The sequence below is a fragment of the Stegodyphus dumicola genome, chromosome 1, assembly GCF_044657685.1.
Source record: "Stegodyphus dumicola isolate Sdum_Otavi_A_Nest chromosome 1, ASM4465768v1".
Taxonomy (NCBI): domain Eukaryota; kingdom Metazoa; phylum Arthropoda; class Arachnida; order Araneae; family Eresidae; genus Stegodyphus; species Stegodyphus dumicola.
Genome location: NC_140768.1, coordinates 187,442,478 through 187,466,077, shown reverse-complemented (window position 1 = coordinate 187,466,077; position 23,600 = coordinate 187,442,478). Strand labels below are relative to the sequence as shown.

The window sequence follows — 23,600 nt, the reverse complement described above, 5'->3', positions numbered from 1 at the left end:
TTGTGTTCGAGAACATTCTGGGCTAAACCGGTAAGAATTCGTTCCAGAAAGTTCTCCATCCGTCCGTGGAATATCGCCAATTTTTTCGCCAAATATCGCCAAATAGGCAATTTTTCGCCAAGTTTGGCAACCTGGTTTTCCTTTCCATTTTCTGGCAACCCCAAAGCTGCTCTGCGGGGAGGCTATCTTACCGCGCCTGAACATGCCGTAACAATATTTATCATCACACTTCTGAGATATTAGATGCTCTCTAACTAGACTTTTTTCAGTAGTAAATAATCGTACTTTCTAGAATAAGTTTTAAACACTGAATTCATTAGGTTATCAAAAGGACTGGTTTGTGAAACAATTTCTGAATTTCTACTATAGCTGCGCTGGAAAACAGGCAGTGAATCTAAATCATCTGACGATTTTGAAATGGATCGACTTTCGAAAATATTGTGCAATTTAAATTGTAAAGGAAAACTTAATTTTCGAAACACGCTCTTTTAATGAAAGATGATTACCTGGTCGCAAGTTATTCAATGAAATATTATATTTAGAATGATAATTCTAATACACTCCAACGCAATGAAATATTGTATTAGAAATACTTCAAACATTTATTAATTGATTGAATATAAACTAAAACTCAGTGAAATAGAAATCGCATTTTTTCATAATCTGAGCCGCTATGTTCCTTTCAAATCAGCAATGTTAAAAATTAAACTATTATTGGAAACAATTGCAGCAGTGTAGCATTTATTTTGATAATACCATATTTACTCGAAAAGAAGTAAATTATAGCATTAACAATATAAACAGACAAATGTACAATAACACTGAAATACAAAATAATTATTAGAAAATAAATAAATAAATAATAACTTTCAAATTTTATATTACGCCTAAAGGGGCGTTTTTTTAAAGTTTTCTGTGTTCCCTTTATTTATTAAAAATCATGTTCTTCACATTTAAACCATAAAATTCAATTTAACAGCAGTAAGAAAAGAAACCTCGCGCATAAAATATCTATGTTAGGGGAAGGTGCACGCGATGTTAATACTAATGGAGCGCTTTGAAATCGTTGAGTTTGTTAATAAAAAAATCGTTAAAGTTTAAAAATAGGAAGTAGCAAAAGATAAAAATCTGAAAGGTTTCAGATTTTAAATTACGTACAAAGGAACGTTTTTTAATATTTTGTCTGTTGCCTTTATTTATTAAATATCATGTTCTTCGTACTTAAACCATAAAATTCATTTCAATAGCAATATCGAAAAATAATATGAAAATGAGCATAGCTTTAGAATTCCGGATACACAGTCTCGCGCGCAGAAGTGTTTTTTCCGTACAGTGTTGTCATTGCTCGCTTTGAAATCGTTGAGTTTTTTAATCAAAAATTCATTAAGCATACTAATAAATCAGCATACTAAATAAACCAAGTATCTTTATGAGTATTACACATGAAATAACTACAAAATCTCTCCTTCTCTTTCATTCTATATATAAAAGATGAAACAAAATTATTAAATTTAATTAAAACCAGTAGTCAAGAGATCTTTAAATTCATAATTCTTAATTAAACGCATTCGCGCTTTAATATTTTGTGTCACTCTGCAGCATGTTACGTCACCCTTTCTCTGCAATCTTAGCCCAGGAATCGCTGCTCAGGATTAAAACAGACTTTCCGAGCCTTATATATATGATTGCAGTTATTACGTATCGCATTTTGGCCTCAGCTTATAAAAGTCATGTCTATCAGCTAAAATGTAAACTGCGTATATAGAAATTGTGGGTCGCGTTTAGCATTCTTATGCTGTACCAATTTAAGTAAAAATATATCTCTGTGGAATGTTCCCTGTTCAAAAATAAAAATGATGTTTTAACGATCAAACCAGTTGTTACTTTAGCTCCAGTCAAGATCTACGTAGCAGTCCTTCTCGGCCTTGTCTAAAAACTTATTGGTTTTCTCCTTTCTAGTCAGCTCTCTGTTAAATTCTATCAACCTACCATGACAGTGAACCTTTAAAATATCACATAGATAGGTATGATTAGTTAAATAATTAAACATGTAAGCTTTGTGTAGACGACTGTAATAAGATCAGTCTTCACATTTTTCTTACCACAGACTATACTCGGTGTAGATTGCTAAGTATAGTCATTCCTTTGACTATACATTTATCAATCTACACCGAGTCTTTTAATGAAAAGATAAATACCTTATGTTTTATTTTATATTATTGTTTATTTCCAGACTCTTGACGCGACGCCTGAATCCATAATCTGAATTCAATTTTAGGGTCACCCAATCATCTAAGCCCCCTTCCTCTCTTTTTCGCCAGCCGGAAATATAAAGACGTTTGGAACACCTCATTCTCTCCACCCCCCACCCCGAAAGCGATAGACATGATGTCTGATATTTATTTCAAGGTCAAGACTGTTGTAAAAGGTTTTTAATATAGTTAGCTATGTGTTATTAATATATTTTTCAATCTCTTGTACGAAACGTTCTCTGTTAGGGCCAAACAGACGAAATTTTTGGATAACAATCTGATTATTATATTCCTCGATAAAATTAATTTAACTTTTTTTTTCTGTTAGTTAAACTATAACAGCTCTGCATCTCCATTATAAAGGGATCCCCGCTGCTAAAAACACGCCAAACAATTTAGATTCAAACGAAGGACAAAACATGCCACTGAAAATCGACATAAACACTAAGACATGTGAATTGTGTTTAAAACGAATTATCCTAGATTGAAAATAATGTAACAGTTTTCGTCCATGCCTAGAAACATCACCGCAATCTGCTTTCCATGCTTAGACAGTAAAGGATACATTTCTGTCGATCAGGGGTTCCCAACCAGAGGGTAAGAGGTAGCATTCTAGGAGGGGTGAGATAATATTTTCATTTTTTATTTAAAATAAATTAAACAATTTTTTAAAAATTACAAGCAGGATAATTAGTTAAATAATTAAACATACCTATTTCCTGTGCATGAATCGATAATAAATTTGTCACGACTGACGAGTCAGTCTCATTTTGCAACGTAATGTACACTAATTGATTCTGAGTGCCTTTATATCTGTTCTGTCTCTAATAAACAATGAATTGTTACATTACTTACCTGTTGTTATTTTTCTTCTAATGAACTTGTAGAGACATTAGGTTTGTTGGAAAAGCAGGGGAGATGAAAAATTAGCAACCGCCTTCGCCGGGAATCGAATATACTCCCCTTTTTAAACGGCGATTGGGGTTTTAGGGGACCCAAATCCTGGGTGTGGAAAATCTTCATCCAACACCCTTTTAGTTCGAGCGCCACTGTAGAGACATTAGGTTATTTTGAGGGCGGAGAGATGAAAAATTAGCAACTGCCTTCCCCGAGAATCGAACCACGGTCCTCTGGAATACCGACCCAGCGTGCAGAACTACCACACCACGAAGGCACGCTAGGAAAGTGGGAGAAATACCTTATAAACTTCATGCATATTTTAGGTCATATTTAGGGTTGCCATACATCATATACATACGGAACTGTTACCATATTTCACTACAGTTTCATATTATTATTTGTTCCTTTTTTATATAAACTTTGCTTGAAACAGACATGGTCTGCAAGTATATTTACAGATGCAAAATAGTATATTGTTCAGAACTCATCTGTAATAAAGCTATGCCAGTTTTATAATTAAGTGAAAAAATGATGTGAGTGATATCAATTTTAAAATAAAAAACTGGTTGTAAAAAGGATTAGCCTTTCATCTCTTATATTATTCTGTGGGTTCATTGTACTAGATCGCTTAAACTTTATTGATTTTTTATAACTATAACCATTACCTGCCCATTTTTTTACATGATTTATTTATTTAGCGTTTAAATGTTCCCTATCAATGGTTGGCAGTTATGGCAACCCTGGTTATATCTCTTAAATTATTAATAACGTTTATATGTCAAAGAAAAGAAAATGGAATAATGAGGTTCCATTTTCTTTTCTTTGACATAATTTTTTGAAATTTGGTTTCATTTACACCGGAAAAACTAGTGATGTGCAAAACCCGAATGCATTCTTCCAGCACTGCCTTTTCAAATGCAAATCTGAAGCCATCTAAACAGCTGGAATATTTTAACAACTGGCATGGTGGTGCAGATTTCGTAGGCAATGATGATGACTTATTGAATGATTGACTTTCGATGAACTCTTCCAAAATCCAACTTTAGTGAGGGAGCGAGAATATATTAAGTTTTTTAGGAGTGCGGAACATGAAAAAGGTCGGAAACTCATGCTCTAGGTAGTCACTAGAAAGATGGAGGATTTATTGTAACATCTAAATACTTTACTGGACATTACAACACTTTACATAATAGACATACAGAGTACGTAATTAACTAAGTACTAAATTTCATATTTTAAAATTGGTACTGAAATTTTTGAACTACAATAGCACCTTGCGTAATGACCATAATCCTTTCCTTGATGGCGGTCGTAATCGTTTGTTATGAGGAATGCTGTGTTCAGTAAGTTGTTATGTAAATACTTTTAATACATCAAGTACGTAAATGTCACGAAGCATTGTAAGAATTTTTAAAGAAAACTAAGCACATTATCAATGTTGGCAATTATAGGAATTCACTCATTCATCAGTTGTAAAATTTATTAACATACATTGTATTATATATATATATATATATACGATCTCCAAGTTTTATTACCTGTTCAATCGCATTCTTCGAGCTTTGTACTGGAAGCAGAAGATTCAGCTGTCCTTTATTTACGTTTCATAAGAGGTATAGATTTCAAGATGTTGTATAAAGTGATTTAGAATTTGTCTTACGTTATTTCTAGTTTCTTCAGGATATTCTAGAATGCTATTCTTCGAACATGTTCACATTTCGTTATTTAGTAAATATTCGCTTTAAGAAAGAGTCTATTTTCCCCGAAAGTCCTTAATCGTTACAGCTGGTATGGACCCTTAGTAGGTAGTTTGAGGTATTTTTCTTCGCAGTATAAGAAACTTTTATCAGGGCTTCTCGAGTTCCTAGTCCAGGGCATGTAGTATAATCTTCCAAATTAAGAAATACATTTACTGTTCTTCTGCTTCTTAACTTAATATGATTTATATATGCATTATTATTTGAGTTTATGTACCATTAAAACAAAAAGTAAAAACAAATTTAGTCTGAGTTTTATCTATGACCAAATTTATGTGCAATTCGTAAAGCGAAACCAAGTGCCACGAAGGGCAGTTTTTAATTCATGGCAACCGATTGTTATGCGGAATATTGTAATCAATGTCTGGCAATGCTATCAACGATTATCAAAGACCAAGATTTCCGTTAAACTTGCCTGGAAAACCTGTTTATTGCATTAATATTGCATTGTATGCAGATCTTGTTTCTTAAGTAGTCTATGTTGCCCTGGAATATACTATAAACCTCAAAAACCATTTATTCAATCGACACCCTTTGTTAGTGCTTGACAGTACACAGACGGTAATATTATTAGCATGAAGAAAAGATCTTTTCTCATATTTCTCAAGTCTGTTGAAATTAGATCTGATGTGTAAGAGTGATAAGATTTGTATTGGATTTTGGAGCATATATTCCATATAATAAAAAAGATAATATTAAAACTATTTAAATAGGTAAACCAGCGTAACAATTGTAACATTAGTTAGAAAGCAATAAAGAAATCATGTGATATTTTTGGATCCATTTAATACTCACGAAATCCCAGAAAATTTCCAAAATGCGGAAAATTAATTGTGAAAATGATTGTTTTTCAAGGCAAAATGCTCTACGTTCCTTTTTCCTTTTTCTCGCTCGTTCATTTCCATTTAAATCAGATTGTTGCTCTTCCCACACTTGCAAAAGTTCGTACTCCCGAAGAAGATGAAATTATGTTTTGTCATCTTCGAAATCAATAAAAATTAATTTAATATGTGCGCCAATCTTAGGATAATTGTTGCCTAATTTTTAAATCTTTTGTTTTATTTCCTCTCATTTGCTTGTTTGTCTACATATTTTTGTCAGATATTTATTGAATGTTGACTAATGAATAAATTAATTTTTATTATTCGAGAACTGTTCCCGAAAAATTTTTTTCTTAATTTGTTTCAGAAAGTGCTCACGACCTTAGACTTGACCTCTTTGGGAGTGGGAAGCTGTGTTGGCACAGGAATGTACCTGGTGGCAGGCATGGTAGCGCATAAAGTGGCCGGTCCCTCCGTTGTTATGTCTTTTATTGTAGCAGCGGTGGCATCACTCTTCTCAGGTAAGAATACATTGAATTCCAACTTAATGAGAATTTGCATGAATAAAAATAATATTCTTACTCCATCAAAACTCTGGAATTTATTGGATCTCTGTAGAGAAAGGGAAAAAGTATTCTTTGGTTTGGTTCCCGAGATTTTACCTCAGAACCAAAAAATTATCATAAATAGGTACTTTTAGAAAATCTGATCCTTTTTTAGCGCATAAAATGTGTCAGCTTAAAAGTTGAAAAAAATTTTTTTCGAAGTACGTTAAACAGCCGTGCAGATTACTGCTATCGTTGTAAATGTAATAAAATATTGATTGCCATGAAAAATAAAAAAAGCATATAACGTTGCGCGCCTCAAACTTGCACGCAATCAAGAGGTGACTGTGAAAGCTGTATAAAACACAGAGTCTTGTAAAGGGTTTAAGTCCCTTTTTATTCAACGTAATAAATTACAATTGCGTCCTCTTGACGCTTACAGACGGTGCCAACTCGGCAGTCAAATAAAAATAATAACCTGAAAAGAAACTAAAGACAAGATTCTAACTACGAGGCTCTCTAAAATAACTAACTCACCGCGTTTTACAATACCGCTGCTAATTCAGCAGACTTGAAGCTCACTGGAACGATTACCACTACTTCCCGCCAAGCACATAGGCCGCAACGCGGGGTTCTTCAATTCTCGCTAACTACCTCCGCGCTCGTGCAGTAAGAATATCACACCGAACTCGTTTCCTTCTATTTAAATCAGAATACTTCCGCTGATAATTTGAATCCTTGCGCGTTCTACTAAAATTTACATACTCTGGCATTGGCAGTTCCAGGGGAAAGTAAGGCTTGACAGGAAAGATAGTTTAAACTTAAAATAAATGTTAGTTAAAATAAATATAAACCCTACATTTGCCGCTGCCAGAATTTGGAAAACTTGGAAGCAGGTCCTACAAACGACCTGTTGTAAGTTTCTCTAATTCTGAACTAACTGGCGAGAACCTCGTTTACACAAAAAAATCTTATGTAACAAATTGTATTCTGTTGCTCGTTTTAACTCTCTCTTCTTACAGCAAATTTTCCTGGACTTCATCAATCAATCTTGGTCTTTCCTTCCAGCATCTGGAAGGAATAAGTATCAGTATCTTTCTAAATACATTATAATTTACACTTTCTTGACACAATAAATTTTTGTTTTTAAACGATTCGTTTTTCTTAGTTATTGCTTACTTCACATTCATTCAATTTTTCAAGCATTAATTTAACTTTACCCTGGCTCTCCACTATGTGTGGTGTCAAACGGGAATATTCGTGTTTTAGTCTTACAACACTTCCCCTAACCACCATGATTTGTTAGAATTCAACGACCAAATAGACACACCTTACTTGACATTCTACCACTCGATGAGCTACTTTAATAGTCTTAAAAATTCAAATGTAGGTGGAGAACCCTACAAAACACATTCATTCTAACTTCCCCCTCATTCATCTTTAAACATGCAGGCTTTCGCTCTAAAGCATGACTTTATCTACAATTTAATACTTAAATTTTGACTTCATTGCTTTTAAGTATTCACTTTTAGCATCTACAATTTTATGCTTCTAGACTAAATTCTACTTTTACATAACATTCAAGTATTTACATACATTTACAAAAGTTTAATACATATGCTTTTTGCAATTTACCATAAAATGAATAAGAGAAAATAAATTTTTACTTTACTCATTCTTCGCCAAGCTGGCGGCACTGAAAGTAAAATTCTTATTAATACAAGAATACGAAGTTATTTTTATCTTCGGCCAAATTTTGGCTTTAACATAACAGAATTAGTCTTTCGACCAACAGAAAATGCTTGTTTTTAGCTTTTACACTTAAAGAAAATAATACTTTTGCCTTAGCTAAATAAAGTAAAACAAAACTAAGTCTCAACCGAGACATATTGACTTTCGTCAAAACATAAAACTTCGTACTTATGCATAACATTTCGGAACAAAAGAGAAAAAAAATTTATAGAAGGTTTTAACTTATCTTTGAGTTTTCGATGCTTGAAACTCCGTCATTCGTTTTTGGCAGAATTGGTCCCACGTTAGAGGTTTCATGGATGTTAATCTTCTCCTTACTGCCCTCCGAGTGTCGTCCACGTTGCTTTTTCTTTTGCGTCCTCTACATGCTGGCCTCTTGACGGAGTAATCGTCTGGTTGTTGGGCTTTCCGTTTCTCCCTGGGACGGCTGGTCTTGACGTCCTCCTGTCTGGAGTCCTTCTTGAATTTCTTCTGTTCCTCGTATTTTTGTGCCTCCTGTTGGCGTTTCAGTTTCCGGAACGGCGGCCTTGCTGGCACCTGACTCTGTGGCCGTGTGCGCGTTCTCCTTGATGTGTAATTTCTCCTGCCATCCTTTGTAGGTGGTGTTTTTCTCTTTACCACGGTTTCTTTACCCGGTTCATCTGTATTTTTGTTTTTCTTAAACGCTGGAGTTTGAAAATTATTTTTTCTTTTTGATACCGACGTCCGGGTTGTAGAAGTGTTAGGTCTCTCTTCAGTTCTCTGTTTCTTGGGTGGTGGAATAGTTGTTGTCTCTGGCCCTTCTATTTCGTTTAGACTTGAGTCCTGCAAGAAACTTTTAAGGATTTCAAAATCATTTGGATTATAGTATTTTTTCACCTGGTCGGGACTTGCTTTACAGATTTCCCATCTCTCGTTCTTAAGATATAAGACTGCTCCTTTGATTTCCTGAATTACATAGGGGCCTTCAAACTTTGGAGCTAGCTTTGCCATAAAATTGTCTGGGGCACTTCATAAAGAAAATTTCCGCTTCAATACTTTATCCCCAACTTTAAAATCTGCTTCACGGCGTTTTCTATCGTAATATAGTTTCTGCCTATTTCTTGCCGTATCCAAGGTTTTAAGCGCCTGATCAATCAACTTTTGCACATCTTTTTGTTTAAACTCCTGCTCTCTTTGTTGCACAAAGAATAATTTATCTAAAGGCGTAATTAATTTTCGGCCTAAGAATAATTCTGCTGGAGTTTTTTCCGTAGTATCATGATGTGCCGTTCTTAAAGCATAAGCTAATTCATTTATGTAGCCATCCCAGCGCTTGTGATGTGTGCTCACGTAACTGCGAATTATTTTTACTATGTTTTTATTAACTCTTTCTGCTATGTTAGCCTGTGGTCTATACGGAACCATTTTGATATGGCGTATTCCAAGTCCATTGCATATGTTTTCAAATATTTGACTAATGAATTGTTTTCCGTTATCGCTAATGACTTTTATCGGTGCACCGTATTTTAAAATGTATCTGTGTAAGAATGCATCTGCGACTGTTTTGGCTGACGCGCGTTTAAGTGGAACAATTTCTATCCATTTTGAAAAATGATCTACTATTACTAAAAGAAAACGATTTTTATTTAACTCGCTCTGGGGGAAGGGACCAAGGAGATCTATGCCTAAAATTTCATTCGGAAATGTAGCGCGAATGCTATTTCAGTACCCGGCCGGGCTGTAATTAATATCATTTATTAACTGACATTGATTGCAGGACCTGACATACGCCGTTACTATTTTGTATAATTGCGGGAAATATACCGCGTCGCGTACCCTTTTTATAGTCTTTCTGACCCCGAGGTGGCCCGCTGTTTTTTCTTCGTGCAACTCCTTCAAAATGCTTAATCGAAGCGAGGCTGGGATGACTGGTTTGTACTCGAGATTTTCGTTTGTTGTTTTCGTATAAAATAATAAATTATCTATTATTTCATAGTTTTCTGCTCTATTTCTTATCGCATCGAAATCTGTGTGCTCGAAGCTTTCGGGGTCTTTCAAATAAGCATAAATATTTCCAAATTCAGGATCAGCTTTCAGTTCAGTAATAACCGTATCTCTAGAATCTAAAATTTTTGAAGTCAACACAGCGCATTTAAGTTCATTTCCTTCGTCGTCCAGTTTTATACGAGAAAGTGCGTCAGCTACATTGTTTTCCTTACCCGTTTTATATTTTATTGTGATATTATATTCTTGGAGCTTCTTAAGCCCATCTTATTAACCTGGGCGTTAGGTTTTTTCCCGAGTAAAGTCTACCAACAGCCGCATGATCCGAAAAGACTGTTACTGGCGATTTGCCGAAATAAACTCGAAATTTGTGTACAGCCATTAATACGGCTAATGTTTCTCTTTCTGTAGCTGTATAATTCCTTTGTGTCTGATTCAATGTTTTACTAAAAAATGCCAGCGGATGGTTATTTTGCATAAGAACCGCACCCACCGCATAGTCGGACGCATCTGCTGCAATTTCCAGGTTTTCGTCCCCCTCAGGGAATTTTAAAACAGGGGCATTAATAAGCGCTTCTTTTAATCTTTCAAAAGCTGTGTTAGCTTCCGCTGTCCACGTAAATTTAGCCCTTTTTCTTTTGATTACTAAGAGTGGTTCAACAATATTAGCGAAATCTTTTATGAAAGATCGATAGTAAGAACATAATCCAAGGAAAGAAGAAAGTTTCTTGGCGGTGTTTGGCGGTGGGAAATTCTTAATAGCTTTTATTTTTTAATCTTGCGTTTCTATACCCTTTTGCGAAATTTTATAACCGAGATATTTAAGTTCTTTAGTTGCGAACTTGCATTTTGAGGCGTTAATTGTAAGACCGGCCTCTTTTAATAATTTAAAAACTTGTTCGAGGTCATTAATGTGTTGTTCCAACGTACTACTCGTTATAATTATATCATCTAAATAAATTAAAGTTAACTTTCCTAGGACATGCTTTAGAACAATGTCCATAGCTCTCTGGAATGTTGATGGGGCCCCACACAACCCAAAGGGCATGCGTAAAAATGCATAAGTGCCCGATTTTGTTATAAACGCGGTTTTGTGTATATCTTCGGGTCTCATAGCTATTTGATAGTAGCCAGACGTTAAGTCCAAAGTAGACATATATCTTGTCGATTTGATCCGTCTAATGATCTCGTCTATAACCGGCAAAGGGTAAACTGGAAATTTGGTAATACTATTTAGTTTTCTGTAATCAATAGCAAACCTCCAAGCCCTTTTATCCGAAGGAGGAAACTCGTTCTTTTTCCTACATAGTACGACTGGACTCGCGTACTTACTATTTATGGACGTTATTATTTTATTCTTTAACATCTCCTGAATATGTTCTTCGATGATTAAGTCTTTTTGTTTGTCATAACGGTATGGCTTAGTCCTACAAGGTTTTCGGCATTTAATTGAATCTTGTGCGTCACGATTTGGCAGTTTCCTGGTTTTTCTGAAAACAAATGAGAAAAATTACTCACCACTTGCTGTATTGCTTTACTTTCATGGTCATTCAGATGGCTAAGGTCCACTTCAGGTGTCTCCACAGGTTCCACCACCCTCTGGTCCATCTCCAACACCACGGAACTATCTTGAAAATTTAATTTGGCCCTCGCGGCCCTTAAAAAGTCCATACCTAAAATAAGAGAGTGTTGCAGGTCTTTCACCACAAAAATTAATACTTTGAGATTTTCCTCTTTTACCTGTAAGTTTAATGATAATTTCCCGATGCAGTGACATGTTTTTCCTTGCGCCGCTATAATTTCCGTATTTCCGGTTTTAAATAATCTTATCCTATAAAAATTCTTTTTGAAGAAATAATTTCCTTCTGCTCCTGTATCGATGAGGGCTTCTACTGGTACATCTCCAACCAGGACTTGTATAATTGGTAGCTGTGAGTTTTTTACGATGACCGTGTTTAAATGTCTATTTGAGGGTTTTTTTAAAACTTCCGGGGTCTGGACCCTCCCTTTCACAGGCCCCTCTACTCGTTTAAAGCTTTCTTTTCAATCTGTGTCTTCTGGGTACGCGGATGTTTATTTTCAAATTTTCTTTTTGGGCCTTGACCTTCGAGTTTCGATGCGTTAGCTTGATAGTTCTTTCCCCCATAAGAGCGACTTCCATTTCTGGTTTCCTCCTTCCTTCGGGTACTTTGAGAATATGTTTCCCCTCTCGCTTTTTCCGCTATTCTGCGATTTTGAAACTTCACCGCCAATTCGAAGAGTTCCTGCAATGTGCTTGGGTTTCTAATTTCAAAGTAGTCTTGAACAGCGGGTAACAATCTTGGTAATATTATTTCAATAATCTCCGCATCGGGTTTCTTTCCATACAGCATATCCGTTAGCTTGATTTTTCGTAAAATAAGGTCCGTCAATTGTGCTGTATCCCGTTGATAGAAACTATATAGTTCGGCTTCCAGCCGTGCCCTAATAAAAATTTGCCTATGTTTTTCCACCATAGCGCGGCCTGTCCTCTTAGTGCTGATGTGGCGATGGCAACTTTTTGTCTTTCAGGCACAGGGTAGAGCTGAAAGTGGTTTTCTAGACCTTCGAGAAATACCGCCACCGAATTTTTTCCGTCGAAATAGACGTTTGGCTTGATTGATGCTCTCAAAGTCTGGACCAGGTATCCAAATCCTTCTAACTGAGTTGTCATTTCTTGGTGTTGTCCAGCGGCTTCCATCCAGTTTTCGGCCATTTCAGTTCGATAATTGTTCGGGCGCCAATATAACGTTGCGCCCCTCCAACTTGCACGCAACCAAGAGGTGACTGTGAAAGCTGTATAAAACACCGAGTCTTGTAAAGGGTTTAAGTCCCTTTTTATTCAACGTAATAAATTACAATTGCGTCCTCTTGACGCTTACAGACGGTGCCAACTCGGCAGTCAAATAAAAATAATAACCTGAAAAGAAACTAAAGACAAGATTCTAACTACGAGGCTCTCTAAAATAACTAACTCACCGCGTTTTACAATACCGCTGCTAATTCAGCAGACTTGAAGCTCACTGGAACGATTACCACTACTTCCCGCCAAGCACATAGGCCGAAACGCGGGGTTCTTCAATTCTCGCTAACTACCTCCGCGCTCGTGCAGTAAGAATATCACACCGAACTCGTTTCCTTCTATTTAAATCAGAATACTTCCGCTGATAATTTGAATCCTTGCGCGTTCTACTAAAATTTACATATTCTGGCATTGGCAGTTCCAGGGGAAAGTAAGGCTTGACAGGAAAGATAGTTTAAACTTAAAATAAATGTTAGTTAAAATAAATATAAACCTTACAAGCAAAACATTTTCATTGATCTAAAGCCATCTGTTTGTATCAAATCTTATTTATTCCTGGAGCGAATTTCGTAAATTTAACCTAAAATAACTCATCACTAAAAAGCGGCCGACACAAACATTTGTCTAATTTGTCACTGCAAATGTTCGGTGTGAACATGTACACGCACATTATTAAATAACTTAACAGGGAATTAAATTAAAAAAAATTAATTTTAAAAGTTCGAGTCGTAGTTTTTGTTTTGGGAGGGAGTGAATTGAAAGGTAGTAGTAGGATGTGATTACAAAGGACATTATCATTTCAATACAATTACGTTTTCTGTCACCTGGAGGGGTTTCATTAAGCTATCCATTCAGCACAAATCTTTATGAATGGAGGTGTATCTGACTTTTCTTCAGTGTTAGGCTGAATACAGACAATCCTATTTTGATTGCTAGGTTGTTGAAGTGTGATATCGTTTTCTATATCAAGGGAACTTCATGCAGTGAAAAGTTTACATAAATTTGACACCAGAAGGGAATTGAAAGCAACATCAGCCACTTCGAAATTCATTACATCAATTTCGCAAGACCTGTAATGGCTTTAGTTGACGTAGAACACAGTTACGATATTTACGCTAATCCTTAATATGCCATGCTCTAATAACTTGATCAATGTCTCTAGAAATTCTAGAATTTACGCTAAACCATCCTACAACGTCTATCAAATCTTTTGACTATCAGTATCATTCAGTTTCAAAATAGGATCAGACGTTACACCACCTAACATCAAGCAGCATTTCCTTCGTAAATCTTGTTTCGATTAGGAGATTCGACTTGTATACCGAACATTAAATCAACAACAGTTTTGAACTCAAACAATGGAAGTGTAATTTAATGGACACTATGGAAACTAAAAATCGAAGTGCACTTTATGCGACGTAGATCTTCCTCCTCATGGTGCACCTTGGAAACGCTAAGTGATCTTTAATTTTGGCATGCAGCCATTCAATCAATTATCTCTGTTGAACACCCATTAACACCTGAAACTGTGCAATGTCAAGAATTCTTGAGAACTCTCACTTTAAAGGGGAAACAAATCGTTCTCCAGTTGGCCATTATGGCCTTTGGGGCAATGAACAAACCGGCTTCCTTGCAAAAAGAAGTGCCAGCTTACTACAGCATCCTAAACCAGCCATTTTGTATCGGAGGATTAAACTATTTTAAAGAAGTTTATTTACGTCTAATATCTTACAAGGTCTTCGGACTCGTACAGAGTTAAAAAGCTGGAGAATGATAAGTCTTCCTTTTATTCCCAATAGTCCAATACGTAATGCATTGCGGCTTTTCGTTTGTCTACAGGACATAATTTCCTTTTCGCCCACCTGCACCACATAGACATTTCAAGCAATCCTATTTGCCCACTGTGTTATTCTCAAAAAGAAAGGGAAGGGACCATCTGCTTCGATGTGGGACTGTTCGTGGTCTTACAGAGGAGTCGATATACTGGGAGGCAAGAGCGCTCCTTAGGCAATAACTTCGGGTTTTTTTTTTTTTTTTTTTTTGGTTCTTAGTTCTATTGTTTGTAATCTCCTTGTAAGATTTTAGTCAATTGTAACTTTTTGCCTAGCTATTGGAAATAAAACTTTTCATTTTATAAGAATATTATTTTGATTTTAGTTAATAGTCTGAAACAGAATTTTTTTCTCGCCTTATCCTTTCAGGAATACCGTCGTACCACTGTGAGAGGAAAGACATTAATTACTAATGCTTTTAATTCAATGATAACCAAATTAGTAACATTCTGGCATTTTTGAAAGGGAAAAGAGAACTGAAAAATTATTATGACTTACAATCGAGTAAATGAATCTGCTTTGAGTCCATTGAGATAAATCAAGAACTAATTCATGTCGGTACGCTTTGCATCGCGAAACAAAAATCTACGTAATCTACGAATCCCTTGTCTTTGGTTTATTACATTTATTTGAAGCTTCAAATTAATATCGAGATAGAGAAAGCTTGTTAATTTCTCCAACTAACATATTGATTTGAAGGCAAATATAAAGTACTTACAAAGGAGGTATACAACTTTTCATGATAATCATAAGTAATGAAAGTTATAAGGTCTCGCCTTCTTAGCATGCCTTCGTGGTGTAGTGGTCAGAACACTCGGTGCGTATTCGAGAGGTCCGTGGTTAGTGTCCCGGCGAGAACGCTGCTCATTTTTCATCTCTCCTGCTTACAAAAAAATAATGTCTGCACAAAGTAAATAAATAACAGTAGACGAATGACTGATTGTTGTACACATGAAAAATAACACTTGAACTTTTGATACAAGGTTTAGTTTAATATGACTTCTTCCAGTAACACTGCAGACGTACCAGTCAGAGTTAATTTTCTGACTCACTCAGTAGAGCATGAAATAACTCTTTAGTTGTTAACCAGCTTATCACAAGTCCAACTTTGTTCTGCTTCTATAGTTCGACCGCCTTATCCACGACCATGAGCGCAAACACGCATGCGCCATTCGGACCGAATTATTCTCAAAATAGGGTGGAAGAATGGGGACTTTCTTTCCCTCTAGCATAGCTCTTTCCGGAGAAAGAAGACCTTTCACGTCGCAGGAAGTAATACCGCCCCTTTTGGACGAGTCTATGTGTTCTGGCAGAATGCCAAACAGGGTTGCGCTTCAGACGGTTGAACTATACCTGATTTCAAACCTGAATTCTGTGGGAATGGGCAGCTGTGTCCGAGCAGGAATGTACCGCATGGCAGACATGTAGCAAACAAAGTGGCCTGGTCCCATCGCTATTATAATTTTTATTATTGGCAGTGGTAACATCGCTCTTCTTAGGCTAGGCGAACATTGAATTCGAGCTGAACGGGAATGTTCATGTAGGAATGTGTTCATGTAGGAATGTGTCATGTGTTCTTCGTTCTTGTTAAATCAAAACTCTATAATTTATTTGTTCTACTGCAAAGGAAGAAACAAAACTCTCTCTCTCTCTTTTTTTTTCTTTTTCCGCTAGCTCCAGAAAAAAGATAATTTTATACCGTCGGTAAGCTGCTTGCGTATTATCTCATTAAACATTTGCAGAACAGTAGATTTAAATTAAGTGCTAATATTACAATTACACATTTAAATAATGATAAAAATGAAAGCAAACGAAGAAACTGCAGCATTACGACACACGCTATAAGGTGCTCTATAGAAATAAACCTAAATTTAGATGCATAAAGAGAAAGATAAATCGTATACAGATCTGCATCATAATAACTACCCGAATGTCAAGGAAATGAAGTAAATGGTAAATAGAAAAATACAAATATCAAACAATAAATAATAACAGACGGAAAATAAATAATACGAGATGAAAAGACCTTTTGACAATAGAAATTTTCTTTTATGCTCTATCTCATCTGCAAAGAAAAGTTAAGTTTAGCAAACAAACAAAAAAAAAAAAAAAAAAAAAAAAAAAAAATCAATCATTAATAGGCACGTTTTTGAGTGTAGACCTTGAAATTTTGATAATTTGTAGGATCTAGTTTCTTTGGCTGTCATAAAATGATCACTGAATCTACTTAAGTGTTGTACCTTGGGAATTCTCGCACAGGCATAAAGGTGAGTACAACCAGGAAAAGGATGTAAAAAACTCTTTTATTTAATGCAAAATTATTAACAGTTGGCACGGACTTACGAGGTTACACAAAACACCGCCCACTTGCGGTGAGAACTTAAAAGATAATGTAATTCTAAAGGTAAGGAGTAGTGAGAGACTACGCAATTCAATTTCAACTAAGAGGTTGACTCAGAAAACCTCCACCAGCAGGGTACTAAATCGATGACCAGAATGCGTAGCCGCTATTAATATCAACAGCTGATAGAAACTAACAAACAAGCACTCACAACAGCGAAATCATGCTCTGCCTAACCTTTCCTATCCAACAGTTAAAATACTTTTGTTCACTCTACTTAATTTACATTCTGGGACGGGAGGGGAAATAAGAAACTCAGGAAAGACCGGCAAAATTAAATAACTACTAGCAAAAATAAGCAGAACCCGAAAAATTTAGGAAATTAAAAAATTAAAAATCTAATTAATGAAGCTAATATAAGATTAAAAGCTACACACGCCACTTCTACATCACTAATGCAGGAGGGGAAAAAAGAGAATGAAATACAAATTTGGAAAGAAAAGGTTGATGAAAAATGAAATATTGAACGATAAACTAAACAGAGCCATTTAGTCTTACATAATTCCCTAAAAATTCAAGCAGAAAATTTTCTACCTCGCAGAATAATACCGGATAATGAATTTGACCAAGTAAATGTTTTATTATCATAATGATTTTTTACTATTCTTTTCACAGTCGGCTACTTTATAATTGTAAGCGTACTCTCATATATTCTCAGCATTACACCTGTTTTAATGATATGACTGTATCAAAATATGCTGACAGTTATGGAATAATCGGTTGGGAAAATAAGCGGCGGAAACGGAAATCATGCCATTGATTATCAGATTAGCAGATGAATTCAGCTAATTTTTTAAGAAAAGATACATTACTTTACTATTGGTTTAATTAAAGTTTTGATTTACCCCATACACTCTGGTATCCTCCCTTGTTTTTACTAATTTTATCGCGCGAAAATTGAGAAGGGAGAATTATACGAATAGAACACGGCTACAGTAAGAACATAACAAACAGAAATTTTATATTTGTATTATGCATGATGGGTAAAGGCTTCAGCTTCCTAAAAAGCACAGTGCGATTAATATCTTCTAGGGCCTTAAACTTCTGAGTTGGTAACCAGTTCTGTATGGACTATGTAATACTCTGGGACGGAAGCCAACTCAGCGGATTTCAGGTAACTATCACAATATTATTTATGTAAAAGAATCCTACATTGTAATAAGAATATATAGTGGCATTTACATTACAATATATAATAAGATATTTCCATTTCTACCTCTGTATCGCGAATCTCATCCTGATTATTGTTGTCCAATACTATTTTCACGCCTCAAATCATTTTGTGCTGCTGGAACTGTTGTGTGTGCCACTGCCAATGATTATAAATTACGGAGTGCCTATGGTTTAAAGTGCCACCTGCTACAACTTGCAAGTCATCGTTTTCTTATTCATCAGCATTCAGTCTGTCTTCCCTCATTTAATGATCTTCAGAACTAACAGGAGAATTAGATATCCCTATTTCTTTGAAGCTGTTCACTATTATTGCTACATCAGTCAGACGCCACGCACCCAAAACCTACAAGCAAATTAATTATCAAGACGGAAACTACGTCCATGAATCCATTTTAAAATTTAGGAGAGCTCGCTTTTGGTACGCCTCGAAGAAGGGTTTGGTTTGGTTTATGTAATTACAGCAAATTCGAGAGATCTGCCTAAGGGGAGTAATGCCTTCGTGGAGGACTTTCTAAGAGAAACTGGCTCGTATACACGTTGCACATATAGAAAACCTTGAAGAAGGGAGAAATTATGCGAATATCATTAAAACATTTCAGAACGTTGTGTTAAAAAACTAGGCGAAAAATAAATGAGCAAATACGAACGATTTTTTTTTTTCATTTTTTTCTGTTATGCAATTCCTTCCTCCTCCTGTAATTCCCTCCTGCGTTATTAGAATTATAGAAGAATCACAAATAGGGATTAATTTTGAAATTACGCACTTAAGAAAGACTTTACGCATATTTTTATTTTCAGGATATAAAAGGAAAATATGCAATTAAAAGAACATTTCAGGAGTTACTGTAAATTAAGGTTAGAATTTTTTCTTACACGCACACATATAAATATATATCACTTTAGAAATAATGAAGTCCAACGTTTGACAACAGAAGAGCATTTTTTAAATTGCTAAGCTGCATTTTATCAGTTAATTAATTAACACGTAGTGTTGATTTTGTTATAGGTGCTGTGGCCATTGATCATAAAACTCTTTTTCCCTGAAGAGAAATATTTAAATAATTATTCTTTTGTGGCTTTCATAAATCACGCCATCTAAAAAATGGTGTGAAAAAATCTGTAGAGATGCTTTCAGAAACCTTGAGTTATCTGATTATTCTTACTCTGCTGAGTTGACGCTATCTTTGTTTTCTGGCAACTGAGTTATCCAGTCTTTTGCTGAGGTTAGCAATGAAGGAAAATTTCACAGCTCGCTTTGTCTTTCCCAGGCAGTTCGATTTTATGTTTTTCTGGGGGGAGAGGGGTAGATGAGAAATTGAATAGCGGCATGAAATTTGAGTCATATTAAATATAATTTAAATTTATAAATCAACAAATACTTGCACGGTGTTTACGTTCGCAAATGTAGTATTTTAACTTAAGAAATTAGTAACATTAGATATCATCCCCACAGGTAAACGAATGGGAATTAATAGATATATGTTTTATGAATACGTATGTTGTATTTACTGGCGTACTTTTTTGCGAAGCGTTTTAGCACGAGGTTAAGAAATTTTGTTAAATATATGCATAATTTTCCCCTTTGTCAAGGCGTTCAGAAAACGAACTTTCCTAAATTTTGAAATGGAGTCATCGACATAATGATTGTTTTCGTTTAACTAATTGATTTGCTTGTGGATTTGGGGTGTATGAGATCTGACTGATTTAGTAATAATAATGAAGAATTTCCACCAAATGGGGATATCTAATGCTGTTGATGGTTCTGAATATCAGTGCATGAGGGAACTATTTTAGATGTGAGTGTCAGTATCTTTCAGCATGATGACGTATTTTAGTCTTAAACATTTCATTTACAGGCTTTTAAACTTCACTTCTTGTATTAGACAAAGTTTTTAAACAGACATAGTTTTCTTCCTTCAAAGTTTACCATCTTTCAAAATCTTGCATGAGGGAATCTTGCATCAATGAGGGAATTCAAAATCTTGCGTAGTACATGAGGGAAGACAGACTGAACGGGACAAAGTTGATGACTATGACTTATGAGCTATATGACCGTGTAGCATACGGCACATACAACAGTTCGACAACTCAAAAGGACTTAGGGCCTGGAGAGTAGCAATGGACAACAGTAAGCGACGTGAGGTTCGAGATATAGGGATTATTAGATATCGTAATTTTAATATCACTCTATATTCTTGTTACAATGTAGATTTCTTTTCAATGAATTAATATTGTAATAGTTGTTGGTAGTTTTCCACGGATATTTCTATTCTTTGCTTTTTTACTGTAACCTCATCCTTCAGAAATTAAATTATTCGTCGCATAAATTTTTTTCTCCCGAAATTTAGTGAAAACGAGGAGCTTAAATATGCGAGTAAATACAGTATATATTAATATTACAACATTATGCGTAACAATATTACATTTTATCTGATTTTATATTCAATTTGTAGATTCAATAGGATCGGTGTGAGGAAGCTTGAAAAATCAAACTTGCCTTTGCCAGGATTCGAACCACGGATTTCTCAGCTGCTAACAGAAGCGTTCACCACTCATACCAAAAACGCGCTCACCAGTGAATACTACAATTGTTTACAAACAAGGTTTGCAGTTAAATAGGAGGCATTCGAATCTCTGTGACGAGATACGAATGGAGAAAAACCAATCTAAATTTTTATGTTTGATCTTTAATCGATAATAAAAAACCATGTGATATCTAGTTTCCTAAGCGGTAGCAAACTTACGTGGATGCAAAGAATTTTCTGAGAGAAACTGGCTCATGATGGTGTTATGTATGAAAAAAAAATCTGATGTATACACCACATGACTTCCTTGTATTGGAATATTAAATTGTAATATTAAATTATACGCATTTTTTCTTGCATTTTATTTAAACTTATTGGATTGAATTAAATCTACTTCGCCGACAGCGCATAAACCACAATAGGTGTGGTGTGGTGCGGTGTATTTAATTATGGCAAAGCACACTAGGGCTATCTGCCTGAGGGGGACGGATGCCTTCGTGGAAGACTTTCTAAGGGAAACTGGCTCGTATACACGTTACACATGGGGAAAACCACGAAAACACCCATGCAGCCAGCCCGTTCGCGGGATTCGAACCTCAGACCGAAATACCAGTGTTCAGCGACTTTACCGCTCGGCCGCTGGTGGGCCTTTATAAACCACAATAGAATAAATGCATTCTTTAAAATTCCCTCTAGTATTTATTTAACATAGCGAAACTCTGGCGCTAGATTCACTTAACAGTATTAATAATTATATAACAGTTAACTTATATAATAATTATATAACGGAAACCAAGTTAACTGTTATATAATCCAATAATTATATAACAGTTAACGTATATATTTCGTTCATATTATAACTCATAATGCACAAAATTTATATCATTTAAAGAATAGAATTATCTAATCGTTGCCACATGTTCTGTTCAAATACTATAATAAAGCTAGAATGATGTATAAAAGAAATTAAGCAAACAAAACAAAAAAGAAACAGTTTTTCACAGACGATTGAGTATTTCTCATTTAATCAATTCAGTTCTCACTTCGCGAGAAGGCAAAAATACATAAAAATTCAAAATATCTATATTAAAAATTACGAAGTAAATCTCAAACACATATTTCCTCAAAAAAATTCCAGAAAGAATTAAGCATGATTTAATTGGCAATAATAAATGAATGCGTTATCTTTGTTGTTGCGAAGCTAAGTTTCTCTAGATGGGCAACATATCCACTAGTCTCCTGTTTCAAATGTAAACAATCAATGACCGCCATTAAAAAAAGGCTTAGCGTCAATTAAACAACTTTAAAATTGCTGATAATTCTAAAAATATTGCACACAGATTTACTAAAGGCATAAAATACTTAACCGGAAGATAAAATCAACATAATTCAATCATTTTTAAAGCAAAAAATGTACAATTTACAAACATATAAGAGTAAAGAAACTGAGATCACTGAGCCGGGTAACAGAGTGGATATATATATAAGTATATTTATATACGTTTGGTGCGGCCGATTGCAACTAAAATACGAGGTGCACATCTAAATGTTATAGCAGTCCTATATACAAAATTTCAGCGTTCTGAGGCTACTCCTTTTTGAGTTATGCGAGATTCGTACGTACGCACGTACGTACATACGTTCGTACAGACGCCACGAAAAATTCTCTGCAGAATTAATTTTAAAGTAGTTTTATAATTTTTTTGAAGGAAAAGAGTATTTTATTCTGTCCTTACGTACATATATCACGCAAAAACATCGTTAAATTGCATTCGATAGCGGTCAAAATGGATATTTTCGTTGAAATATGCTGCCTGAAACTTTTCGCGATTACAATACTTCCTTTTTACTTCGTACAAGGAAGTAAAAACTAGCGAAAAATTTAAACAGCCAGAGTTCTAAATAATCTAAATAAGTCTTTCACAAAACGAAAACGCCTATTTTTGAAAACACTGAGCGCTCAGTGGGCTTCCGTCGTGAATCCACATCTGTTATTTTTACAAAAATATGTAAGAAACCAAAGCAATGATGATAATTTTGGGTTATTTCTGTTTTATTAAATTAACATTATCGTGTTTAACTATAGTGCATAAAAAGCGTGGAAATATGAACTTAACTTGTAACAAAATAAGTTCAATGAGAAAAACGGAATTGTTGAGTTCCTACCATTTTGCCAAAATTTGTCTTCACTTTTGTTAACAATAATTTTAAATCTCCACTATTAGCTATCTGTAGACGAATTTTAGTTATTAGAACACCACACCTACGTTTCACTAAGTGAGACCAAGCAAACGATGTAGTGGTTAGGGGAGGTAAACCGCTGAGTTGGCTTCCGACTCAGGTATAGATATATCCATGCAGAATTGGTTACCAACTCGGCGGGAGTCACCCACTAGCTACCAGGCCGCAACCCTGGGCAGCCCCGGCTAAGCAGACGACATTTATAAAATGCAAAAAGAGATATACATATGCATACAAGGAACTTGAAGAAGAGTACAACAATGTACAAAGAAATATATACATGTAGTGGTTAGGGGAGCCTACTGCGGTACCGAAGAGCCCGGGTTCGAGGCCCGGAGAAGGCATAGATATTTGTAAATGTATAGGGTCCATGCGGCATGGGGGCACTCTAAATATGCGGCGAGCCGAAAGTTCTCTCGAAGTCGTACTATCATCTGTAAGGTGCTCAAGGCACATGCCAACGACAAGGGCAATCATGCAGCCCTTGTCACAATGAAGTTCATTGGCTTGTTTTGATGTTACTGTTAGACAAGTGGGATATATCAAAACACAACACATAAACCATGAAAGATCAGTTATCTGTTTCTGCAGCCAGAACTATAGTTACTAGATCTA

At 35.3% G+C, this 23,600-nt stretch overlaps 1 protein-coding gene across 1 annotated transcript in view; it reads left to right on the top strand.

Moving 5' to 3' along the window:
* The window catches only part of LOC118200712 (solute carrier family 7 member 14-like), a 349,638-nt gene that overhangs the window by 143,036 nt on the left and 183,002 nt on the right, over positions 1-23,600 (top strand). Inside the window, exon 3 of the mRNA XM_085823820.1 lies at positions 6,098-6,251. Coding sequence (XP_085679946.1) covers positions 6,098-6,251 — 154 coding nt within the window. The remainder of the gene's footprint in view (positions 1-6,097; positions 6,252-23,600) is intronic.